At 34.7% G+C, this 20822-nt stretch overlaps 1 protein-coding gene across 1 annotated transcript in view; it reads right to left on the reverse strand.

Moving 5' to 3' along the window:
• Window positions 1-3367: 3367 nt before the first annotated feature.
• Window positions 3368-20822, reverse strand: part of snx1b (sorting nexin 1b) — an 18730-nt gene continuing 1275 nt past the window's right edge. The window contains exons 4-16 of the mRNA XM_056461876.1: window positions 17203-17345; window positions 17036-17102; window positions 15531-15574; window positions 15313-15454; window positions 15058-15136; window positions 13833-13908; window positions 13639-13752; window positions 11152-11245; window positions 10864-11069; window positions 7999-8142; window positions 7319-7399; window positions 5212-5283; window positions 3368-4172 (exon numbers count right to left, since the gene is read on the reverse strand). Coding sequence (XP_056317851.1) covers window positions 4122-4172; window positions 5212-5283; window positions 7319-7399; window positions 7999-8142; window positions 10864-11069; window positions 11152-11245; window positions 13639-13752; window positions 13833-13908; window positions 15058-15136; window positions 15313-15454; window positions 15531-15574; window positions 17036-17102; window positions 17203-17345 — 1313 coding nt within the window. The 3' untranslated portion in view covers window positions 3368-4121. The remainder of the gene's footprint in view (window positions 4173-5211; window positions 5284-7318; window positions 7400-7998; window positions 8143-10863; window positions 11070-11151; window positions 11246-13638; window positions 13753-13832; window positions 13909-15057; window positions 15137-15312; window positions 15455-15530; window positions 15575-17035; window positions 17103-17202; window positions 17346-20822) is intronic.

Genomic DNA, 20822 nt, shown 5'->3' on the forward strand with positions numbered 1-20822 from the left:
GCAGAGTCACTGATTCGATCCAAGACCAACGACAAGATGATCCCAAGGTTTCCATATCCTGGACCAGGCCGTATCCTGAGCAGCTACTGTGGTGGTCATGGAGGAGTGGAGAACATGAGACTGATCCCTGTGACGCTCCAGAGACAGACGAGTCTTCGCTGAGGCCAGCTTTCAGCCTCCGCCACTGAGACTGCAGCTCTGCACGAGACGTTTGGCCAGCGGAGAAATTAAAATGGTCGTGCCCAACTGAGCCTGGTTTCTCTCAAGGTTTTTTTCTTCACTTTCGCCAATTAGTGAAGTTTTTTTCCCTCTCCGCTGTCGCCACTATCTTGCATGGTTCAGGATCTGTAGAGCTGCACATCGTTGGATTTGCTCTTCAGTGTTTGGACTCTCAGTAGTGATTATTAAACCACACTGAACTGAACTAAACTGAACTGAACTCAACACTGAAAACTGAACTACACTGTTATTATTTACTATGACCTTTTATGTGAAGCTGCTTTGACACAATCTACATTGTAAAAGCGCTATACAAATAAAGGTGAATTGAATTGAAAATTGTGCTAATGCCAAATTTTTGGTTTGTTTTAAATGGTTGTTTCACTCTCTGGATTCATTTAAAAAAAAAACTGTAATTGAGGGAAGTGTGAAGGTTTGCCATGAGGTTCATTTAAAACAGACAACAACCCATATTTCTTTATTCCTTTTTATTTTCATTAAACAGCGTTTGACAGGACAACTGTTTTAGTCTTATACCAGCTCATTAATATCTTGTTAACAGTCAAAATGGAGTATCATAATACATGTGTACTAGCACAAAGTATTTACTGAAGTGTCAGAAAAGAGCTTCAACCAATGTTTTAATTAATATTTTAACAAAAATTCAAAGTAGGTGTAATTTGTCTGAAAAACAAAAACATTCTCTAACCTCTGCTATGAATATGGGCAGTGTCCCCTCAGTAACCATGTTATATAATGTCCTGAAGCCTCATTTATAAATGTTAAAGGTCTACAGTTTCTGAAATGTTCCAATGAATGATTCATCAGTCTGGCTCAATCACAGGTCCTAAATCCTGTCCACTGTTTTTTTTGTCTCAGGGTGTCATAAATCTCAAAAACAGGCCTTAAAAAGTCCTGAAATATTCACTGAAATATTGTGTTTTAGGTCTTAAATAATTTCAAACAGGTCTTAATTTTGAAATAAAAATTTGTAAAGCTACTCAATCGGGCCAAAATCGATTTAATCTCTAACAATACATCTCATTCATTTTCCTTCAGGTTAGTCCCTTTATTCATCAGGGGTCGCCACAACGGTATGAACCTCCAACTTATCCAGCATATATTTTACACAGCGGATGTCCTTCCAGCTGCAACCCAGTACTTGAAAACATCCGAACACTCTCACATTCACACACATACACTATAGCCAATTTAGTTTATTCAATTCACCTATACCGCATGTCTTTGGATTGTAGGGGAAACCGGAGCACCCGGAGGAAACCCACGTGAACACGCAAACTCCACACAGAAATGCTAAATGACCAGCCAGGACTTGAACCAGCAACCTTCTTGCTATAAGGCGATGGTACTAACCACTGCGTCTCCATGTCGCCCCAATACATCTCAATAAAGCCTTATTTTTTTACATTTAATTTATTCAAAAGAGATACAAATCTTAACAGCCGTTAGACATTTTTACAGCAAAACCCCCAAATGAAATTCTCTAATCGGGGAAAGACAACTAAAACCATGATTCCTCATGATAATACAAGGCCATTAGAAAAAATCATTTGTGTTAAACCCTGTATACGTCTAAAATTTAATTCCTAAAGGTCTTAATAAGTCTTAAATTTGACTTGATGAAACCTGCAGAAACTCTGTGCCTAAACCTATATGCATCAATTTTAGGAATAGCTTCTGTTACACTGTAAATGTGTGTGTAAATGTAGTGTATTAAAATCTGTAGAACAAGGTGGCTTTATTCTCCTCACAGATCATCCATCCAATATTAAAAGTATTAACTTATTAGAATTAACAAGCTAGTTTCAGCAGACCACAAACAACCCCAAAAACTCCAGAGTCTTTCAGCAGCGACATATAGAATATAACTGTACTCGTGAGAATACAATGAGAAAACATCTGGAGGAACAGAACATGGTGAACTCTGAGATTTTGCCACAAACATGCTCGTGATACTAATGCCGCATTAAAATACCAATTGTAATGTTATTTTTACGATGACAAATATAAAGCCAAACATACCGCTCACTCAGTTTTCACTATCTAAATACATTATTTGTTGTCATTTTTTCAGTTCTTTTGAATGGAAGTCCAACCCATAATTTGAAACACAGTAGGCATGTGCAGAAAAAGGTAGATCAGCTCCATCTACAGAAAGCCCATAAATCAGTGATTAACAAAAGCAGGTTTAAGTGTCGCTCATTGGAACATTTATAATATCACAGTAATGACATTGTGATCTCAAATGTATCTTTACATATTCAGTGTTGGATTTTTATTACTATTAAATGTACATGAGAACAAAAAGTTAATAAGATGTCTAATGTGTTGCTCACTTTTGACGCAAGATGGAATTAGAAGCATTTTATAAATGAGGCCTTACATTTCTACAGGTATTGTGACATCATAAACACACAAGCAGTGTATACACTACCTGACAAAAGTCTTGTCACCTCTCTAAGTTTAGGAACAACAAATAGCTTCTAGTTGATCCTCTGGTTAATAATAAAGTCATCTGGAATGACAAAGAAAGCGTTCTTGCAGGACTCCCAGAGTTCATCATGACTCTGGATTCATCTACAATGCCTCCTCTTTCATCTTACCCCAGACATGCTTAATAATGTTCATGTCTGGTGACTGGGCTGGCCAATCTTGGAGCACCTTGACCTTCTTTTCTTTCAGGAACTTTGATGTGGAGGCTGAAGTATGAGAAGCGCCATCCTGCTGAAGAATTTTCCCTCTCCTGTGGTTTTATAATGTAACGGGCAGCACAAATGTCTTGATAGCTCAGGCTGTTGATGTTGCCAGCCACTATGCGGATCTCTCACACTCCCCCATGCTGAATGTAACCCCAAACCATGATTTTTCCTTCACCAAACTTGACTGATTTCTATAAGAATCTTGGGTCCATGCAGGTTCCAATAGGTCTTCTGTAGTATTTGTGATGATTGGGATGCAGTTCAACAGATAAATCATCAGACAAATCTACACTCTGCTACTATTCCAAATGATCAACTAGAAGTTAATATTTGTTGCTCAACTGTGATCCAAAACAAGACTTTTGCCAGGTAGTGTACATGTTCAAAAATAAAAGCATCCACAGTAAAAACACTTCCACACATACTCCTCCAAAACAACAACTCTTTTTTTATTATTATTATTTAGTAAATAACATACATTTTAGACAAGTTCATATAGAATTCAGAATAGAAATGTTTGTCCACCTATCAGTAGACCTTTATCTGGACCAGTCCAGATCAGTGCATCAGTTTGAGAACATAAAAAATTCAGTCGAAACAAGCAACACAAGTTGTGGGACTTCATTCAAAAGACAACAACACATTTTCCCTTTATAGTCTGTAAATCATTCTTTTTTTTTAATGCCGTACTCATACTTTGCTATAATATTAAATACATGGTGCAACATCAGGCCGGGTTGAGTGACCCTGGACACATCTCAAGTGTTTTTATTCATCTCTATCATCTGGAATGAATGTTCAGTCTTAAAGGCGGTTTAAAGTTTACTAAAACACTACACAGGCTAAGCACCATTAAAAACCTTAAGGATAACACCAAACACACACACACATACATACGTGCACACGTTACGAAAAAAAAATTGTTGCGGCACCCCCCCCCCCCCCACACACAGTTGATCTTTTTTTCTTTAACGCCGCTCTGACTTTTAACCTTTACACTCAACATTCAATAATCAACAGTGAGATGGGTCACTGTGCAGGTTGACCATCACAATTCAAGGATCGACAGGTATTAAGATGTTATCTGACACATAGAGAGCAAAGGAAATAGGAAGAGAGAGAGAGATGTTGATTGTCTGTTGTCAAGGTCAAAGGTTAGGAGCATGTGAGGTAAGGCTCTGATCAGGCAATAGCTTTGGCCTCGGGCAGGAAGGCCTCCCAACACTTCACCAGCTGCTTGAACATAAACAATTCAGCAAGGCTATTCAATAGGATATGTATAAAGTGGGGGAAAGAAGTATTGAACATGTCATGTATTTTGTCTAGGAATGATATTTCTAAAGGAGCTGTTGACATGAGATTAAACCAGATTTTGGTACAAATCCAAACAATACAAACATAAAAATAAAACAAAACAAAAAAATTGTAATAACAATGGAATGACACAAGGAGAAGATTTCAGCTGTTGTCTGAGCTTTCACTGTCTTTCTACACCTTCCTTTCTTCATGTTTTCAATTCTTTTCCCTTTGTCAATTCATTTTATTATACATAACCTAATTTTAATTTGTAAACTAATTAGTTTTTTTTTTTTTCGCAAACCTTCTAATAATAGGCCTATTCGACCAATTCCTTCACCTTTAAACTGACTTAGTGAAGTAAACAATGATTGATAACAACAGTTTTTCTCTGAACAAGTTTAAGTCAGCTTCTCTGCACCTCATTCATATTAAATATTAACTAATTAACTATAAAAAAACACCTGCAGATTAGCTGCTGGCATTTAAAACAGCCAATTTATTTTTTGTAGGTATTGCCACTGTAGGCGATACCTACTGACTTTATGATACTGATACCCACTGACTTTATGTTGTTTGTCTTATTTTCTTGTCTGATTTTGACCTGCTACTGAATTTACCCCTGATATTTGTCTGTTACTTTCTTTATATGTGATGGATAATTTCCATCCATAATCCAAGCATTAATCACCTTCTTCAATATTATTCAATTTTTTAGTCTGATCTCAAGCCTTGCAAATAACTAAGAAAGCACCAATCAAAGGCCACATTTATATGTCGACATTTAAAATACGTATTTGAAATACTTGTATCATAAATAATGCCCATCCCTGCCAACACCCAGTGAACATTTCAAGTCAACAGCACCTTTAGAAATATGTTTTCTGAGAAAAAAACGGTGACATGTTCAATACCCATTTCCCCCACTGTATATGTAAAGTATATGTAAAGCAAACACACACACACACACACTTACCCGATGCTGTGTATGTAGAAGAGACTCCAGGTATTTCACTATATGCTGTTTGAAATCTCTGGCCTTCTCTTTCTGAGAAAGATTATTCAAATGAAATCATATAAAAATTGTACATTTTTATATTTTTTATTTTACTGACAATGAAAATTTGCTGTTAGTTCTCATTTCATCTAAAATAAAGGTGGTTGTTTTCTTCAGAAGAACAAGATTTTCAGCTGAAAATGCTTGTTGATTTATAAAATGCAAAACACGAATATCAAAAAACATACGAGTCAACAAAAACAACAATAAAATGTCGTAATTGTCAGTTTTTAGAAATTAACATTTATATAATATATGAAAGCTGAATAAATAAACCTTCCATTAATGTGTGGTTTGTTGCGATGGGACAATATTGACATTATTATATTGACATTAACAATATGGGACCGAAATAAAATTATTAGAATATCTGAAATCTGAGAGTGAAAAAAAAAAAACAATACTGAGAAGATCTCCTTAAAAGTCGTCTAAATGAAGTGATTAGAAGTGAACATTTCTGATAGATGTGGACTGATTTTTAAAGTTTTGATTTGTTTATTTATTGATATAATTACAGTAGGAAATTTACAAAATAAATTTAAGAATCATGATCTTTACTTACTATCCTAATGATTTTTGACAGAAAAGAATAATCAATCATTTTGACCCATACAGTGTATTTTGGGATATTGCCAAAAATATACCTATGCAACTTAAGACTGGTTTTGTGATCCAGGATCACAAATAGGCAATACACAATTAATATGTGTGGCTCCCGACAATGCATGTAAGTTTTATAAAGCAACCTACTTTATGAAACTATCTGTGCTATTAAATTATTTGCAATATTTTAACTAATAAAATCAAGAATTTCAGAAAACGCTCCCAAACATGTTCATGACAGAACAAGACAATCATAAAGAATCATCCTGTAAATAATTTTCAGTTTCTTACACTAAGAACTCAGGAGTCAAGTTTATCAATTCTGTTTTGCATGTGTGATTTATTTTTTTAACTCTTACAAAATGCCTATAGCTACTGACATGCATTATTTAAATCATTAATAACAATAGTTTCAACTGTAAGTCTGCTCAACCCTTTCACGCGTATGATCACACAGGTGTGATCAGAACGTTCGGAGAGCACATCCTCAACTGCTCAAATTTAAATCTGATAGTGCACGCGCTGAGGCACAAAAAGTGGTACTCTTGTCATAAATCTCAATTTATCCGTGCTTTCAAACAAATAACATTTATTTTAGGTTTCAGACATTCTAACACACATAACTACAAGCAAAACATACCATTTAAGCTTTGTGAAATACACACAGATGTCTATGGAGTCTGCAAAAATAATTATTTTTCAATATATCTGGACGATGTGCTTTGTTGACGTGAGATACACACGTAAATCCAGCAGCTTGAGGTAGGGGTAGATGCTATTAAAATACAATTAATGCACTTCCTATCACAGCTGTATCCCTTCTAGCAACAACAATGGCGCCTCATTTTCATCATATTTCATCATATACATCAACAAATAATACGATCATTATTAAGCTGTTTAAATGATAAAATATATGGTCAATCACATCTTTGGGAATCAGAATACCAGAAATTTCACAATATAATTAGAACATTTGTCAATATTAAGAGAAAAGGGCAAAAAAAAAAAAAAAAAAAAAAAACTAATGAAAAAAAAAAAAAAAAAAATATATATATATATATATATATATATATATATATATATATATATATATATATATATATATATATATATATATATATATATATATATATATATATATATATATATATATATATATATTTATATTTATATTCTATTCTTTAGAATGCAATGAATTCTAAGTAACAATCACAAAAAAAAACTCACACAGGAGGGTCAGCTAGAATATTTAAAATTAATGAGTGAAAGGGTTAATGTTCTACTAAAGAATGAAATCACCAACACATTGAATGATTGTCATGAATTTAACTACTTGATTTGAAAAAAAAAAAACATCCAAATACATCAAAATACTGTATTGTATTTTTGCCAAAACTGTACATAACACAACATGTCTTACCTCAAATCTGAGCACTTCCTTACGCACAGTACAGGTGACTCTTTCAAAATCTCTCTCATACTGACTGACTTTAGACTCCCACTGTGCAAAAATACAAGAAAAGAGTCTCATGTTAAAAATCAAACATCTTGAAATTCATCTGGAATCAACAGAAATATGCAACAAGGATTTTAAAGGGATAGTTCACCCAAACGTCTAAATTTACTCACGGTTTACTCATCCTCAAGAAGTTCTGAATCTTAAAGCTTTTTCTGTTGAACAAAATAGATGTTTTGAAGATCCCTGATAACCAGTAAGCTTTTGCATCCATAGCAGGGGAGAAAACATATTATGGAAGACAATGGCTACCAGTTTCTAACATTCTTCAAAACATCTTCTTTTGTGTTTAGTAGAAACAAAAAAACTTTAATAGGTTTGGAACAAGTGGAAATTATGACATAATTGACCTTCTATTTACTTACCCTCAGTTGATTCCAAACATTTATTAGTTTCTTGTATTCTATTAAAGAAAATATTTTGAAGGATGTTGGGAATAGAACCCATCTTTAACCATCAGTAGGAATCAGTAACATCCATAATAGGAAAAACAAACACTACGGAAGTCAATTGGGGGTGCACTATCCCTTTAAGTGTTGTCCTACTGTATGTGCAGAAAGTTTATTCATGCTTGATGGTTTAACCTCATTTATATCATCTTTAGCCTGCTGCAGTTTCTCAGGTTTGTTCGCCCACAGCAGTTTGGCTTCAGCCTCTCGTTTCTTCTGCAGTGTGATCTGAGCTTCCTGCAGACGTTGCCACACTTTCATTCTCTGCTCAAAACAGCACTGAGGGCAGAAAACAACACAGTAAAGAACAACATACTGTTTATATATGGTGAGATCTGATTACTGGCTTTGAATGGTTCTGAAGCTGTTTCATAACTATACACACCAGCGGCAACACAAACACATATTTTTATGTTCTGCTTTATTCACAATGGTTAAAGGTTTAACAAGTTAAATCAATAGCTATATACTATTTTTATTCACATTTTGGAATAATAACATAAAAACGCTTAATGGAAATGTCAAGATGAGCATTAAAAACTAAAAACAACTGAGTAGAGTTCACTTTTTTAATTCCATAAGAAACATAAACTACAATGGAAACACATTTACTGAATAAATTCCAGCATGTACATCAAAAAAAGTCATGTGATTTTGTTTGAACATAAATTGTGAATTTAACAGCTTTAAAAACATGGTGTTGGGACAGAATAAATGGCAAATCCAGCAGAGTGACCGATGTAAACAACACTGTAAGACCAATGTAAAATATAAAAAATATAAAAACTGTAAAATGTTGTGTTGGACATTCCAAAATCCCTCAGCTAAAGTTCCTTCATCATCAAAGTGGATTAATATCATTACCTCCAGCATGGTTCTGGGTGTCTGCACTCAAAGAGTGTCTCATGCCTCCAAAAATGTACTACATAAAAAAAGGCCAGCAGTGGCTCCTCCTAACCAACAAATTCCATTTTTATTGTTGATATTTTTCACTGTGGCGATTTTGTTCCCCTTGAATCATTGGATGAAATCTCATTGGTTCTTTATTCTCAAATGTTATATGCGATATTCCAGTTTAGCGCTTTAAGTCTAATTTGCATCTTTGGTTGGAAACATAGCTATTGTCAGTTAGGAATAACATAGCATAATCTTTAAAGGGCAACTATTTTACCCATTTAACAAGATGTAAGATAAGCCCTTGGTGTATTCAGAATGTGTCTGTAAAGTTTCAGCTCAAAATACCCATCAGATTACTTATTATAACCTCCAGAATCTGCCCAATTTGGTGTCTTACTACGGTGTAGCTGTTTTTGTAGCTTGTGGCTTTAAATGCAAACGCGCTGCTTCTCCCCATCCACTATTCCAATGTACATGTCTGCGCTTCCTGCCTTACATCAGATAAACAGCAGTCAGTGATAAAAACAGACACGAAAGAAGCTGTAATTCAGCTCGTTAGTTAAAAATACCTTTCTGAAATAATGAGTCTCACAAATGCCATTAGCATTTACTCGCACCATGTGGCCATGGTGATTATAGCAGTTAAGAATTAGATCGAGATTTTAGGGCGTACTCACACTATGCTATCTGAACCATGCCTGGGCCCGTTTCCCAGGTCGTTTGAGAAGTGTGAGTGCTCTGAATTGGGCTCAGGTACGGTTCACTTGGCCGGTCCTGGCCCGGTTGGAAGAGGTGTGCTTGAGCACGGTTCAGTTGGACTTTGGCATGGTACGCTTATAGTGTGAGTGCAAAACGCGCCTGAGCCCGAGACATGACTTTTAAGGAACTGTTTGATATGGATTTATGAATTATTCTTACTGTTTAATGAACGCAAACTGTCGTAGTTTATTAAAGACGCAAACCCCTATCTGCACGAAGGCTCCACCTTTAGCAAACCTCCTAATACCTGCAGCACAAGGACTTACTGAACAGCGCATCATCGATGACGTAAGCGTGCCCAGGCTCGAATGTAATGTGAGTGTGGGCCGTTGGGGGAGACGGGAGGGGGGACAAGCGTGCTTTGGCCCACTTCAAGGCAACTGTACATAGTGTGAGTACGCCCTTACTGTCTTTCTTACAAACATGCAGTGTTTTAAAAACATTTTAAACTTGTAAAACTTTTAAACTGTAAAATATTTAATATATTTTAATGTCAGTTTATTTGAAAAACAATGTTCTGTTGTGATGTGTATACATGTTATTATAGAAACATGGCGCCTGTCAATCAATTCAGTGGGCGAAGAATACCGCACTCCTACGTCAAGTTGCGGTATGCCTCAAAATCACTGGGATTTGAGTCCTATTTTAACACCAGGAAATTTTTTTATTTTTTTTGTGTGTGTTTTTGACAAAAAGTACAATACATTACAGGTAGTCGATAACAAAGGTATTTTCATTTTTTATTTTTTTTTTAAACTACACAGAAACAAATGAACATAATAACAATTATTAAGAAAAAGAAATGGATTACAAAAAAAATTATAATAAAATAATCTTAATAATAATTTTTTTTTAAAACTACGGGGGTAGGGCGCAGGGGGGGGGGTGTTGGGGGGGAGGTATTCATGGTTGGAGGAGTACATTAGTCTCAATATGAATTATTAAAGGGTCCCATGTTTTGAAAAATGAGGTTGATCCTCTGAGAAAATATTTAATTTTCTCTGTTTTCAAAAATAGCATTACATCCCTAAGCTAAAGTGACAGTTTAGGTGAAGATATATAAGAATTCTTCTTCTGGCTATTAACGTTGCAATGGCGAAGGCGTTTTCTACTTCTTTGGCTATATGCATGTCCTCATTTGGTACTCCAAACAAAGCCATTACTGGAAACATCAGGAAATTTTAAAAGAGACTTCTTGTGTTTGTATCACTCCACTATGACAGTGGACAAACTATACCTACACACAGTTCTGTCCAAACAGCTTACAAAAGATGATTTTCACCATAAGTGCTCTTTAAACTATTAATCACGCATCTCTAGTCTTAAGTGGTTGTGCTCACTCACCCTCACGGCCCCCAGCAGTCGGACGTAATCCGCCAGGAGCTCGGCGAGGATGAAGAAATCGCTGAAGGCCTGTTGCTGATGAAGCTGCTCCATCTTATCCTCCACCTCTGCCAGCTGTGACAGGGCACGGGACAGAGCTGAGTTCTCCTCCACGCTGCCCAGCATAGCCACACTCTTACTGAACACCGCTGTGCTACTACACAACTCTACAGGAGGAGACAGGAGGAGTTGCTCAGTCACAGTAAGAATCTGAAAGACTGGCTTTACAGTGCACTTTTTGACCCTCACCTTTCCTGTGGTTTACTAATGAATCCACGGCTGCATGGAGCCTCCTCAGCAGCTGCTCCTCATTCTCCACCTCCTGCAGTTTACTCTCAAACCACTGACAAACACACACACACACAACTGTCAATCACTAGCCAACTGCAAATACCTGGGAGATTAAGTGTTTTGGCACCAGGTAATTACAGAAACTCAGTTATACTGTAGGAACTAGCCACTGGAACCAAGAACTAAATTCCCTCAATTATTTTCCTGCACCAGATATAAGCAGCATTTAACACTGTTGACCAGGCATGTCCAAGCTCGGTCCTGGAGGGCCGGCGTCCTGCAAAGTTTAGTTCCAACCCCAATCAGACACACCTGGGCTAGCTAATCAAGCACTTACTAGGCTTTCTAGAAACATCCGTGCAGGTGTGTTGAGGCAAGTTGGAGCTAAAATCTGCAGGACACCGGCCCTCCAGGACCGAGTTTGGACACCCCTGCTGTTGACTATTAACTTGTAACACTTTAAAATACTGTGCTGGTGTTTTGTATGGCATGGTCAGTGAATTCCAAGTTCCAGCAGTTCAACACACCAAAAATCTGGTAATTCCATTAATAGTTCTAAGAATGGTGAAGAGAGAGATTTTTGAGTTTATTGCCATTTCAGCTTCTCTGAATATGTCATGGCAAAAAACAGATCAAGTTTACCACATTTAAATATAAATACCACTTTTTTTATAATTATAATAATATTCTAACAATTAAAAGTCATCAACAGTAATAAATAATACACAAGGTAAAAAACACAAACAATAATAATGATAATATATGATAAAAATCTAAAACAGTTTAAGGTTTACTTTTGATAAAATTTTTTTAACAATTTTAATTTTTTTTTTTACAATTTTTTTACATTTAAAAATATTTCATTTAAGGTCTCTGCAGATAAAAAAAGTTGTCTGATAACATTAAAAACCGGGCATTCCACAAGTATATGTTTATCAGTTTGGTTTCTGTTGCAATATTGACATTTTGAGGGTTCTTCTCCTTTGAGTAAATGTCTCATGTGTCCAATGCGGCATCTTCTGTAAACAATCTCATCATGTCTTGAGTTAAAAAATAGAAATGATTTTCTTCCTATTTCTGGCTGAATTTCAAAAAGATTATTTTCTGAGCACTGATCCTATTCTGTTTGCCTTTTGTTAGGAATATAGCCTTTTATTAGTGGCTGTAAATCTGAAGGTGGGATTTTGTACTTTTTATCTTTCCTGTAAGGGCTGTTTTTGAAGAATTGTGAAAAAGTCTGGTGTAAAAAAAAATTATACATTCTTTGCATCTTTTATAATTTGTTTCCACTGAGCAGGACGGTTTAGTGCAGTATGGTAAGAACTATTCAATTTCAATTGTCACTTTTCCATTGCTATTTTCGATGTCAGAAGAACCAAATTAGTGAAGGCTACTGTACCATTTTTTGGGGTCTTTTTCATAAGGTACCTAGCACAACAGTACAGTACCAAAGGGGTGGAGCTACATTTGCTGCAGACCGCTGTTTTTTAGGTTTACACTTTCCGTGGAACAAGAAACACAACACAGTAATGACTATTTCAATGTGGTGACGTCATTGGCCTATATGAACATTTCCTGCTTGTTGTCAAACTACTTTATTACTGTAATAGGAGTCAATTCAATCATAAATTAACGTTAAAACAGCCAGCATTACATCATTTATTACTATACTGACCTTTTTGAATTCACAGGAAATGCATTAGGACCATTGTTATTGTTTACATGCCTCAAAATGATCTATATAAAGAAGGCATAAAGCAATGAACCATAATTTCTTCTTAAGACAAACAGCCACTAACCAAGAAGCAAGAACATGATTGGCTGTATGTCCTCTATTGTTGTTTACGGGACCACTCATTGGGTCTAAAACATGTTGAAAGCATGACTTGCACAACTTCTTCTCTCTTTTTGCATGCACTTACTGTGCATCTACATTATTTTAAATAATGAACTTAAGCTCAACCTAAACGGCTTCTTTTTTGAGAGAGAATAACATTGATCGCTCCATGTCTTACACCATTCCTACTGAGTATTGGCAGTGGAATTGCAAGCCTGATCAATGTGACCCATGCCAAATCATACTGTACTGTACTTAACTGCTCTCTATTAAATCGAACTGCTCAGTAAAAAAGAGCCATTAGTGTATGCAGACAGTTGAAAACACAACCTTTCAAATTATGATGACAAAGACACAACAGTAAGATTAACCCTTGTGCAGTGCCTGCAATTATCCTCTCCACAAGTTATAAGAGATAAAAATGTATTTGTATTCTTTAAACTAGTTCTGTCTTCAGTAGTTTGTTGTTGTTCAGAAATAAAAGCAAATCAAGCCCACATGACACCTACACATACAAACTGTGCACAAAATCAGTTTGTAAAATCACGTGCTAATAATGCAAAAGTATATTAAGGACTTTAAAACTGAAAGAAGTGAGTTCCTCTTACATTATCTGACTCATTTATTTTAATGGTCATCTTATTTACGGCATCGGATGCTCTGTTTATCATCTTAAGCAGGCCAGGTCCACTTAAAGTCTGAGTATTCACTGCTCTGGGCAACTAAAAACACAAACAAGGTTAGAAATTAATGTGTATTTAAAGATACTGAGCAATGTGTCAAGAAACATGATAAAGGTCACCTCATCTCTCTCTAAAAATTCTCGAACATCTGGGTCCTGCAGCAGAGACGGATGGGCCACTACTCTCTGTAGATACCTACAGTAATCACACACATACAGGCAATTTAAATGTGAAACGAGTGTTGTTGTGAATATGCATATTATATGTTAGAGGTCCATACATTTCTGCTCTACTTTCACAGCAAAGATTTCAACAAGACCAAATGCAATTTTTTGATGAGGGTTCCACAAAATAAACATGAAACAACAGCCAATTTCTTAAAGTATGTGGTTATCTAAACACAGGGTTCCCACATTTTATGAACAGCAGATTTAAGAACTATCAAGGACTTTTTAAAGCAACATTTTTAAATCAAACTATTACAAGCTTTAATAAACAGGTTATTTATTCCACAGCACATGTATCACTAAGAAAGTCCTTACTGTACTTAACATTTCACTTACACTTAATATTCACATTAGAAATGTCAGAGTACTTTTGAAAAATGTTGACCCTTTACAAAAACAACTTTAATAAAATTTTCTAAATGCAATACTGGTAATATTCAAATGTGGTTTTGGAAATATTGATAACATGTGCATTATTTGTCAGTGGTATTGTAAAGAATTTTAGCTTAATTTTTAATTCTTGTTTTTTCTCTTTTTGACAATTGACTACAGATGCTGAAATAAAACAATACATTTTACTACTGAATTAATTCAAGCACTTTCGAGGACCAATGTAAAGTAATTTCCAGGCCTTGAATCCATATGTCTGAAATTCAAGTATTTTTAAGAAGCATGAGACCTCTGTAAATATGTTGCCATCAGCAATCTATCCACATTTTGTTCTTTAAAATTCTTTAATTAAATTTAGGTTAATTTAGGTTACATTACTTCTTTCTTTCCCACTTACTACACTGTCAATGCAGTTTCTACTCTGTGTACTTTGTATTTATTTCCTATATTTACTGTTCTGACTATACTTGTTAACATGTGTTATTGCTGTTTCCAGAGCAAATGGTAAAAAAAAATTTCAATGTGATGTGAAGCTCATCAAATTATTTTTAAAATATCGGACTTTGACTTTATTCTGTAAAAGTCACCAAGTCACTTACTTTTCCTACATTAATGTTGCATCATATTAAGAGTTTTCTAAACATGTCCACTATAAATCATATTTAAATATGCTAACATTCATCAGTTACTCTTTCAAAAAAATGCAATTGTATGTGTATGTGTTCACCTCTCCAGCGCTGCTCGCCTCTTTTCCACAAACTCCGCTGAGGATGAATCCTCCTTCCCTACCTTGACTTTCGTCATTCCTGTGACACAATAAACCATTTACTCAGTCAGTAAATCAAACCAGACTGCTCAAAGATAAATGATGCAAGTGACAGCCAACAAGTGAAAGCTCAGAATGAACATCCTTGTGACAGACTGTCCAGGCAGGTTTAATAGAGTAACTCCACTTGACAAGGAGACAGATGGAGCTTTTTACCTACTACACTCTTCTGAGGTGCAGGCGGGATGATGCAGCCCAGCAGCGAGTTTTTGGCTGACATCTTTTCATACAGTCCCAGAAAATCACTGAAACGCCGACGCACTGTAAACGTCTTATTAGCAAACATGGGCAGTGTAGTCTGGATAGAAAGATAGACATGGAAAATGGCTATAATGCAAACATAGAAATTGTTAATAATTGTTATATTTATGTACCTGAGTGGAGACTTTGTAAGACATGTAGGCAGTCATGCCATCTCCTGCAACATAAACACAGAAAAGCAGAAAAACACTGTCACTGTAGCTCTCAACTAAACAGTCAAAGCAAAACATTTAATCTAGTTGAGCGGTTCTCAATCTTTCACATGTTCAAGAAAATATTTTAAAGAACCACACGTAAAAGCAAATATATTTGCGCTGGTACAACTGATGCAATAATTACAAACCCAGCTTGATTTCTGTGTGAGTGTTAAGATATAATCTTTTTTTTTTTTTTTTTTTTGATTGCAGAAGTTGAGATCTGTGTATTTTTTTAGCATTTCAAAGTCTTCAGATTTATTTCTGTCTGTTTGAAAGCCACTCGATGATGCTTTTTCCACATGATTTTTTAAAATATACAAATAAATGACTGAAACAAAAAATCCATTGCGCTGCTTGACGTTGGTAATTGTATTATTACTTCATTTGTTGTCACAATTTCAAACTCATTGATGTGTAGTGTAAATTAGGGCTGCAAGATATTGCAGATCTAATAATATTGCAGATCTAAAATCTAATATTGCAATATTTTATCTTTCTGCGCTACATATTGTGATATGAAAACAGTTTTACATAATAGTTTGAATAGTTCTATTTGACAGTTTTCTGTAGGTCCGACAGTAATCGGGTACAGAAATTTAATTAGGGCAATTGCAAAAAAAAAAAAAAGATGCTTTTCTTATTTTGCTTTGCCTCAATTGTAGTTCAATGTAACGTAATGTATTTTTATACTTAATGCCATGTCAGCAACCGAGGCTATTTTCATGGCAAGAACATTTCAATAATAAATATACAATTAAAAACAACAAACAAATGAATACATAAATTAAAAAAGATCTTTTGTGTTAATACATGATAAAAATTATTTTAAAAATTCCTGTTGTCACTTTGTTAAAATTGTCCTAAAGAAAGTTCATTTCATAAAAAAAGTCTTCTGGAATCATTAAAAGCAGGACAGTCCAATTCTAGTTCAAATATTGAAAAATTCTTAATCAAGTAAATATATAGTTTGAGAAAAATCAAGTCAAAATTAAGAGTTTTTTTTCCTTAAAACAAGTAAATTATCTGCCAGTTGGGTAAGTAAAATAATCTTGTTTTCACTTTGAACTGTAGATATTTGAACTAGAAAATTTTTAAGTAAGAATTACTTGATTACAATAAGTAATTTTACATAAAACTTATATATTCCGTATAAATAAAGTAATTAAATACAATTCTGTGGCTTCTAGTCAACTGTAATTCAGACTCAACATTGCATATTTTGCGATGCAATTATTGTGGATGTGCACATTGCAATATCGATGCTAAACGATATATTGTGCAGCCCTAATGCAAATATAATACTTTACTGTTAACTTTACTTTGTTATTCTACTAGATATTCACTTAGTGTAAATCAAAGTACATCGAGTACATAATCCACAAATACATTATTTCCACATAAAAATAAGGATGTTAACACACCTATTTTCTCTGGATTTGTAACGGCAACATTTAGCTCAAACTGGTCTCCACTTTCTTCCTCCTCCAACTGTTAAAGTCCAGAAGCATTCAGTTAAATTTAAGAATTAATACTGATATATCATTATATCAGTACAACTGTAGGCAAATGAAGGGTCTTGTTTCAGTACCTCCTCCATGGTCTTGGTGACGATGCTGGGTTTGAGTACGGAATTAGGGACATGTGTGGTGTTGCAAGCTGATGCAGTCGGCCCAATGATCTCTCTCCTGCCTTGACTTGTGGTGTTGGTAAGGGTCAGTTCTACAGTGGCCTCTGGAGAACACAAAAGGACAGAGGCTTGAATTATTTCAGTAACAGTACGTAATCATTACATTTAATATAGTACTATTTATGGTAACCTATATTTTTATGCTTTTTTTTTTTACTCAATTACATTTATAAAGAATAAATATTTTTTACTCTTGTTCCTCAATCACAACATAACAGAATAACTTTCCTCAATATTTGAAAAATATTCATCCTCATGTGACCAGCATGCCAGTCAGTCATTACTGCATTAAACTATCATTTTCAGACACATGCTTTGTTTTACAATAACCACTAGACAAAATTATTATATACCACTGCCTGTAAAATCATCTGCTCATGAATGTAGCTGAAATTATTTAGTCAACAGGTTTAGGTATACTGGTTTCAGTTTAACATTTGCAGTGAGTCTTACATAATCAAAACAATAAACAAATTGTAATTTTGACAGATTTCTTAACGAAGATTTCCATCAAAACTTAATAAAATGAGAATATATATTATGGGTGTAACAGATCACGGTTCAGAACACACGTGGCCCACGGAATACTACTTTTTTTACTGATAGATTAATCCTAAATTTGTAACAATCACAGAGAAATCACCTCTCGCGTCATTCATATCACATGTATGAAAGCATTTAGACTTTCCTGTAAAATATAACGATGACTGAAAAAGTTGTGGTGGGTTATTCAGGATGTGGTGGGTTTCTTATGTTATTAAAGGTGTTTTCTGTCACTACTTGTTTAGTCTGCATTAATGCATTCAATGTAAGCTGCCCGATTAATCATTAAATGTTCATGATCTCAACACCCTCGCAACAAATTATAAATGATGGTGATTTGTAGATATTTATTAATCCTTAGAATCACTGTATTCAAATCTAAAAGCGCAAAAATTAAGAAAGAGATTCAGCCTTTAGTTTTTTGAGTTATGAAGTTAAAGTCAAATAACACAAAAGTACTGGGATAACAGTTTATAGTTTAGATACATTATAACCACTGATGTTTATGATTAAAGATTAAAATCACCGTCATGTGCTCAAAAATGAAAGTTGCAGGCAGCAATTATCTTATTTAACCAATAGGTGGAGACAAGCAGAAATCAAAAATATGACACTGAATAATTCTTCAAAAATGACACCATATAGCAATGAAACAAGGAGCTTTATGAGTGAATAACTGAATCATGAGGTCTGTGTATTATGGAGAGAGATTAGACTCAATAATAATTCACGCAAAAGACACGATGTACACATGCGTAGCCAAATTCACGTACGTAAAATATTTATTTATACTTACAAAAACAATTCACATGCACAAAATAAAAATACATTTTCATAAAATACGTTTCACAAATGCAAAACACCATTTGCAAATATATGAGTGTACAAAAAGTTTTGAATGTTTAAAATTCACGAGTTCATCCTGAATGAAAATGTGCAAATCCTCTCTCACGTACGACTCACCCTGAATACGAGTGTGTGCATTTTTGAGACTTTCCTGCCAGAAACAGGCAACTCGTACCTCTCAGCCAATCAGATGAGAGCTGTACTCGATGTCAACCACTCTGCGCTCCTTTTGCGCAGTCTGTTCCTCTAACCAACATGGCGGATACTCCTGTAAGTCAATACTGTTTCCTACTAGTTTGTGTATACGCTTTTTATAGTAGAATCTGAGTGTATTTTCAGTAACTCAATAGAAAAGTGCTTGTGTTAAGTCTATGCTAATTTAAGTGTATAGTAATAAATGTGCAAAGCATCTTATATTAGCCGCCATGTTGTAATTTGAACAAACCTTGTTGTTTAAATTATGTTAGGGATGAACTAATTTGATTCTTGAGGTTTGTTGTCCCAAGAACAACAAGTGCCTTTAGGACCAAAGTTGCCCATACTTGAAATTGATAAATAAAATGGTTTTTAAATATATTTTGTATAAATTGACATGGTGTAAGTTACATGATTATGTAATGAAATGCATCTTTTTTATATATAATTTAGGTGTCTCTCCTGCAATACATTATGCAACGACTCCACGATCGACTGGTTCGTGCTGTAGAAAGACAGCCACTGCGCAAATGGTGCGCACAGTGAAGCGCTTCGGTCATTCCCGCGTTCTCAGGGAGTTGTGATTGGTTGAACAGTAAGCTCGCATCTTATTGGCTACAGGGCACGAGTGACTCACGTGGGAGGTGTGTACTGACAGGAAAGTCTCAAAAATGCACACACTCGTATTCAGGGTGAGTCGTACGTGAGAGAGGATTTGCACATTCTCATTCAGGATGAACTCGTGAATTTTAAACATTCAAAACTTTTTGTACACTCATATATTTGCAAATGGTGTTTTGCATTTGTGAAACGTATTTTATGAAAATGTATTTTTATTTTGTGCATGTGAATTGTTTTTGTAAGTATAAATAAATATTTTACGTACGTGAATTTGGCTACGCATGTGTACATCGTGTCTTTTGCGTGAATTATTATTGAGTCTAATCTCTCTCCATAGTGTATACACATATACATATATATATATATATATATATATATATATATATATATATATATATATATATATATATATATATATATATACTGTCTGTTGCTTTTAAAAGTTTGTTCAAATATTAGTTGTTTAAATAGGTCTTCTCAAAGAAAAAAAAAAGTACTATACCTTCTGAACACAGTTTGAAAAAGTCAAGCAAGCTGGTGTTTTTACACAGTACTTTTTTTGTCTTGTTTCCAATGGAAATATCTAAAAAGTTCTTAAAACAAGATATATTTACGTTTAAAGCAAAATGTGTTGAGAAATGTGTTTTTCTTCAAACAATTTCCACAGATTTACTCAATTTAACTGAAAAAGTAATGTCCATAATGCACTGACAGATATTTGTTCATACTTTAAGTATAACATTTATTTAACATTACATTCAGAGGCCTTAACTATCATGTACTATGCAGCAGAGACTATGGGGCTTTGTCAGACTTTGACCGGGACTTTGTCAGTAACTTTTACAGTTTCTTCTTCCACTGGATCATAACATGTACGTGTCATTAAACTTGTTGCCTCGTTTTGTGTAGTTTGCAAAATATGTGTTTAATTGTGTGTTACAAGTTGTAATCACCCCGCACGGCTTGTAATCACATATCGATTATAAATCAGTGCTTGTACTGCATCTCTCAGGTTAAATCTGTATGGGGTTGTTCACATATTGCGTCTAAAACTCTGTTAAAAACGTGACGTGTGCTTCTTTCTTTACTGATTTAAATGCATTTCTAAATTGGCGATCCTCTGCTATTTGCCTTTGCTATGGCAATCATCAGCTGTTCCTCACACGCACTGCGCGATCAGTTTTCAAAATAGTTCAACTTTTGCCACTGTGTGGATTAATACTGAATGTGTGTCGCTGTTATTATTTGGGGTAATGCTTTAAGAGTAGAGTAATATGCTGGTGTTTAACTGCATTGCTTTATTGCATTCCTGCATT

The sequence above is a fragment of the Danio aesculapii genome, chromosome 7 (assembly GCF_903798145.1).
Source record: "Danio aesculapii chromosome 7, fDanAes4.1, whole genome shotgun sequence".
Lineage (NCBI taxonomy): Eukaryota > Metazoa > Chordata > Actinopteri > Cypriniformes > Danionidae > Danio > Danio aesculapii.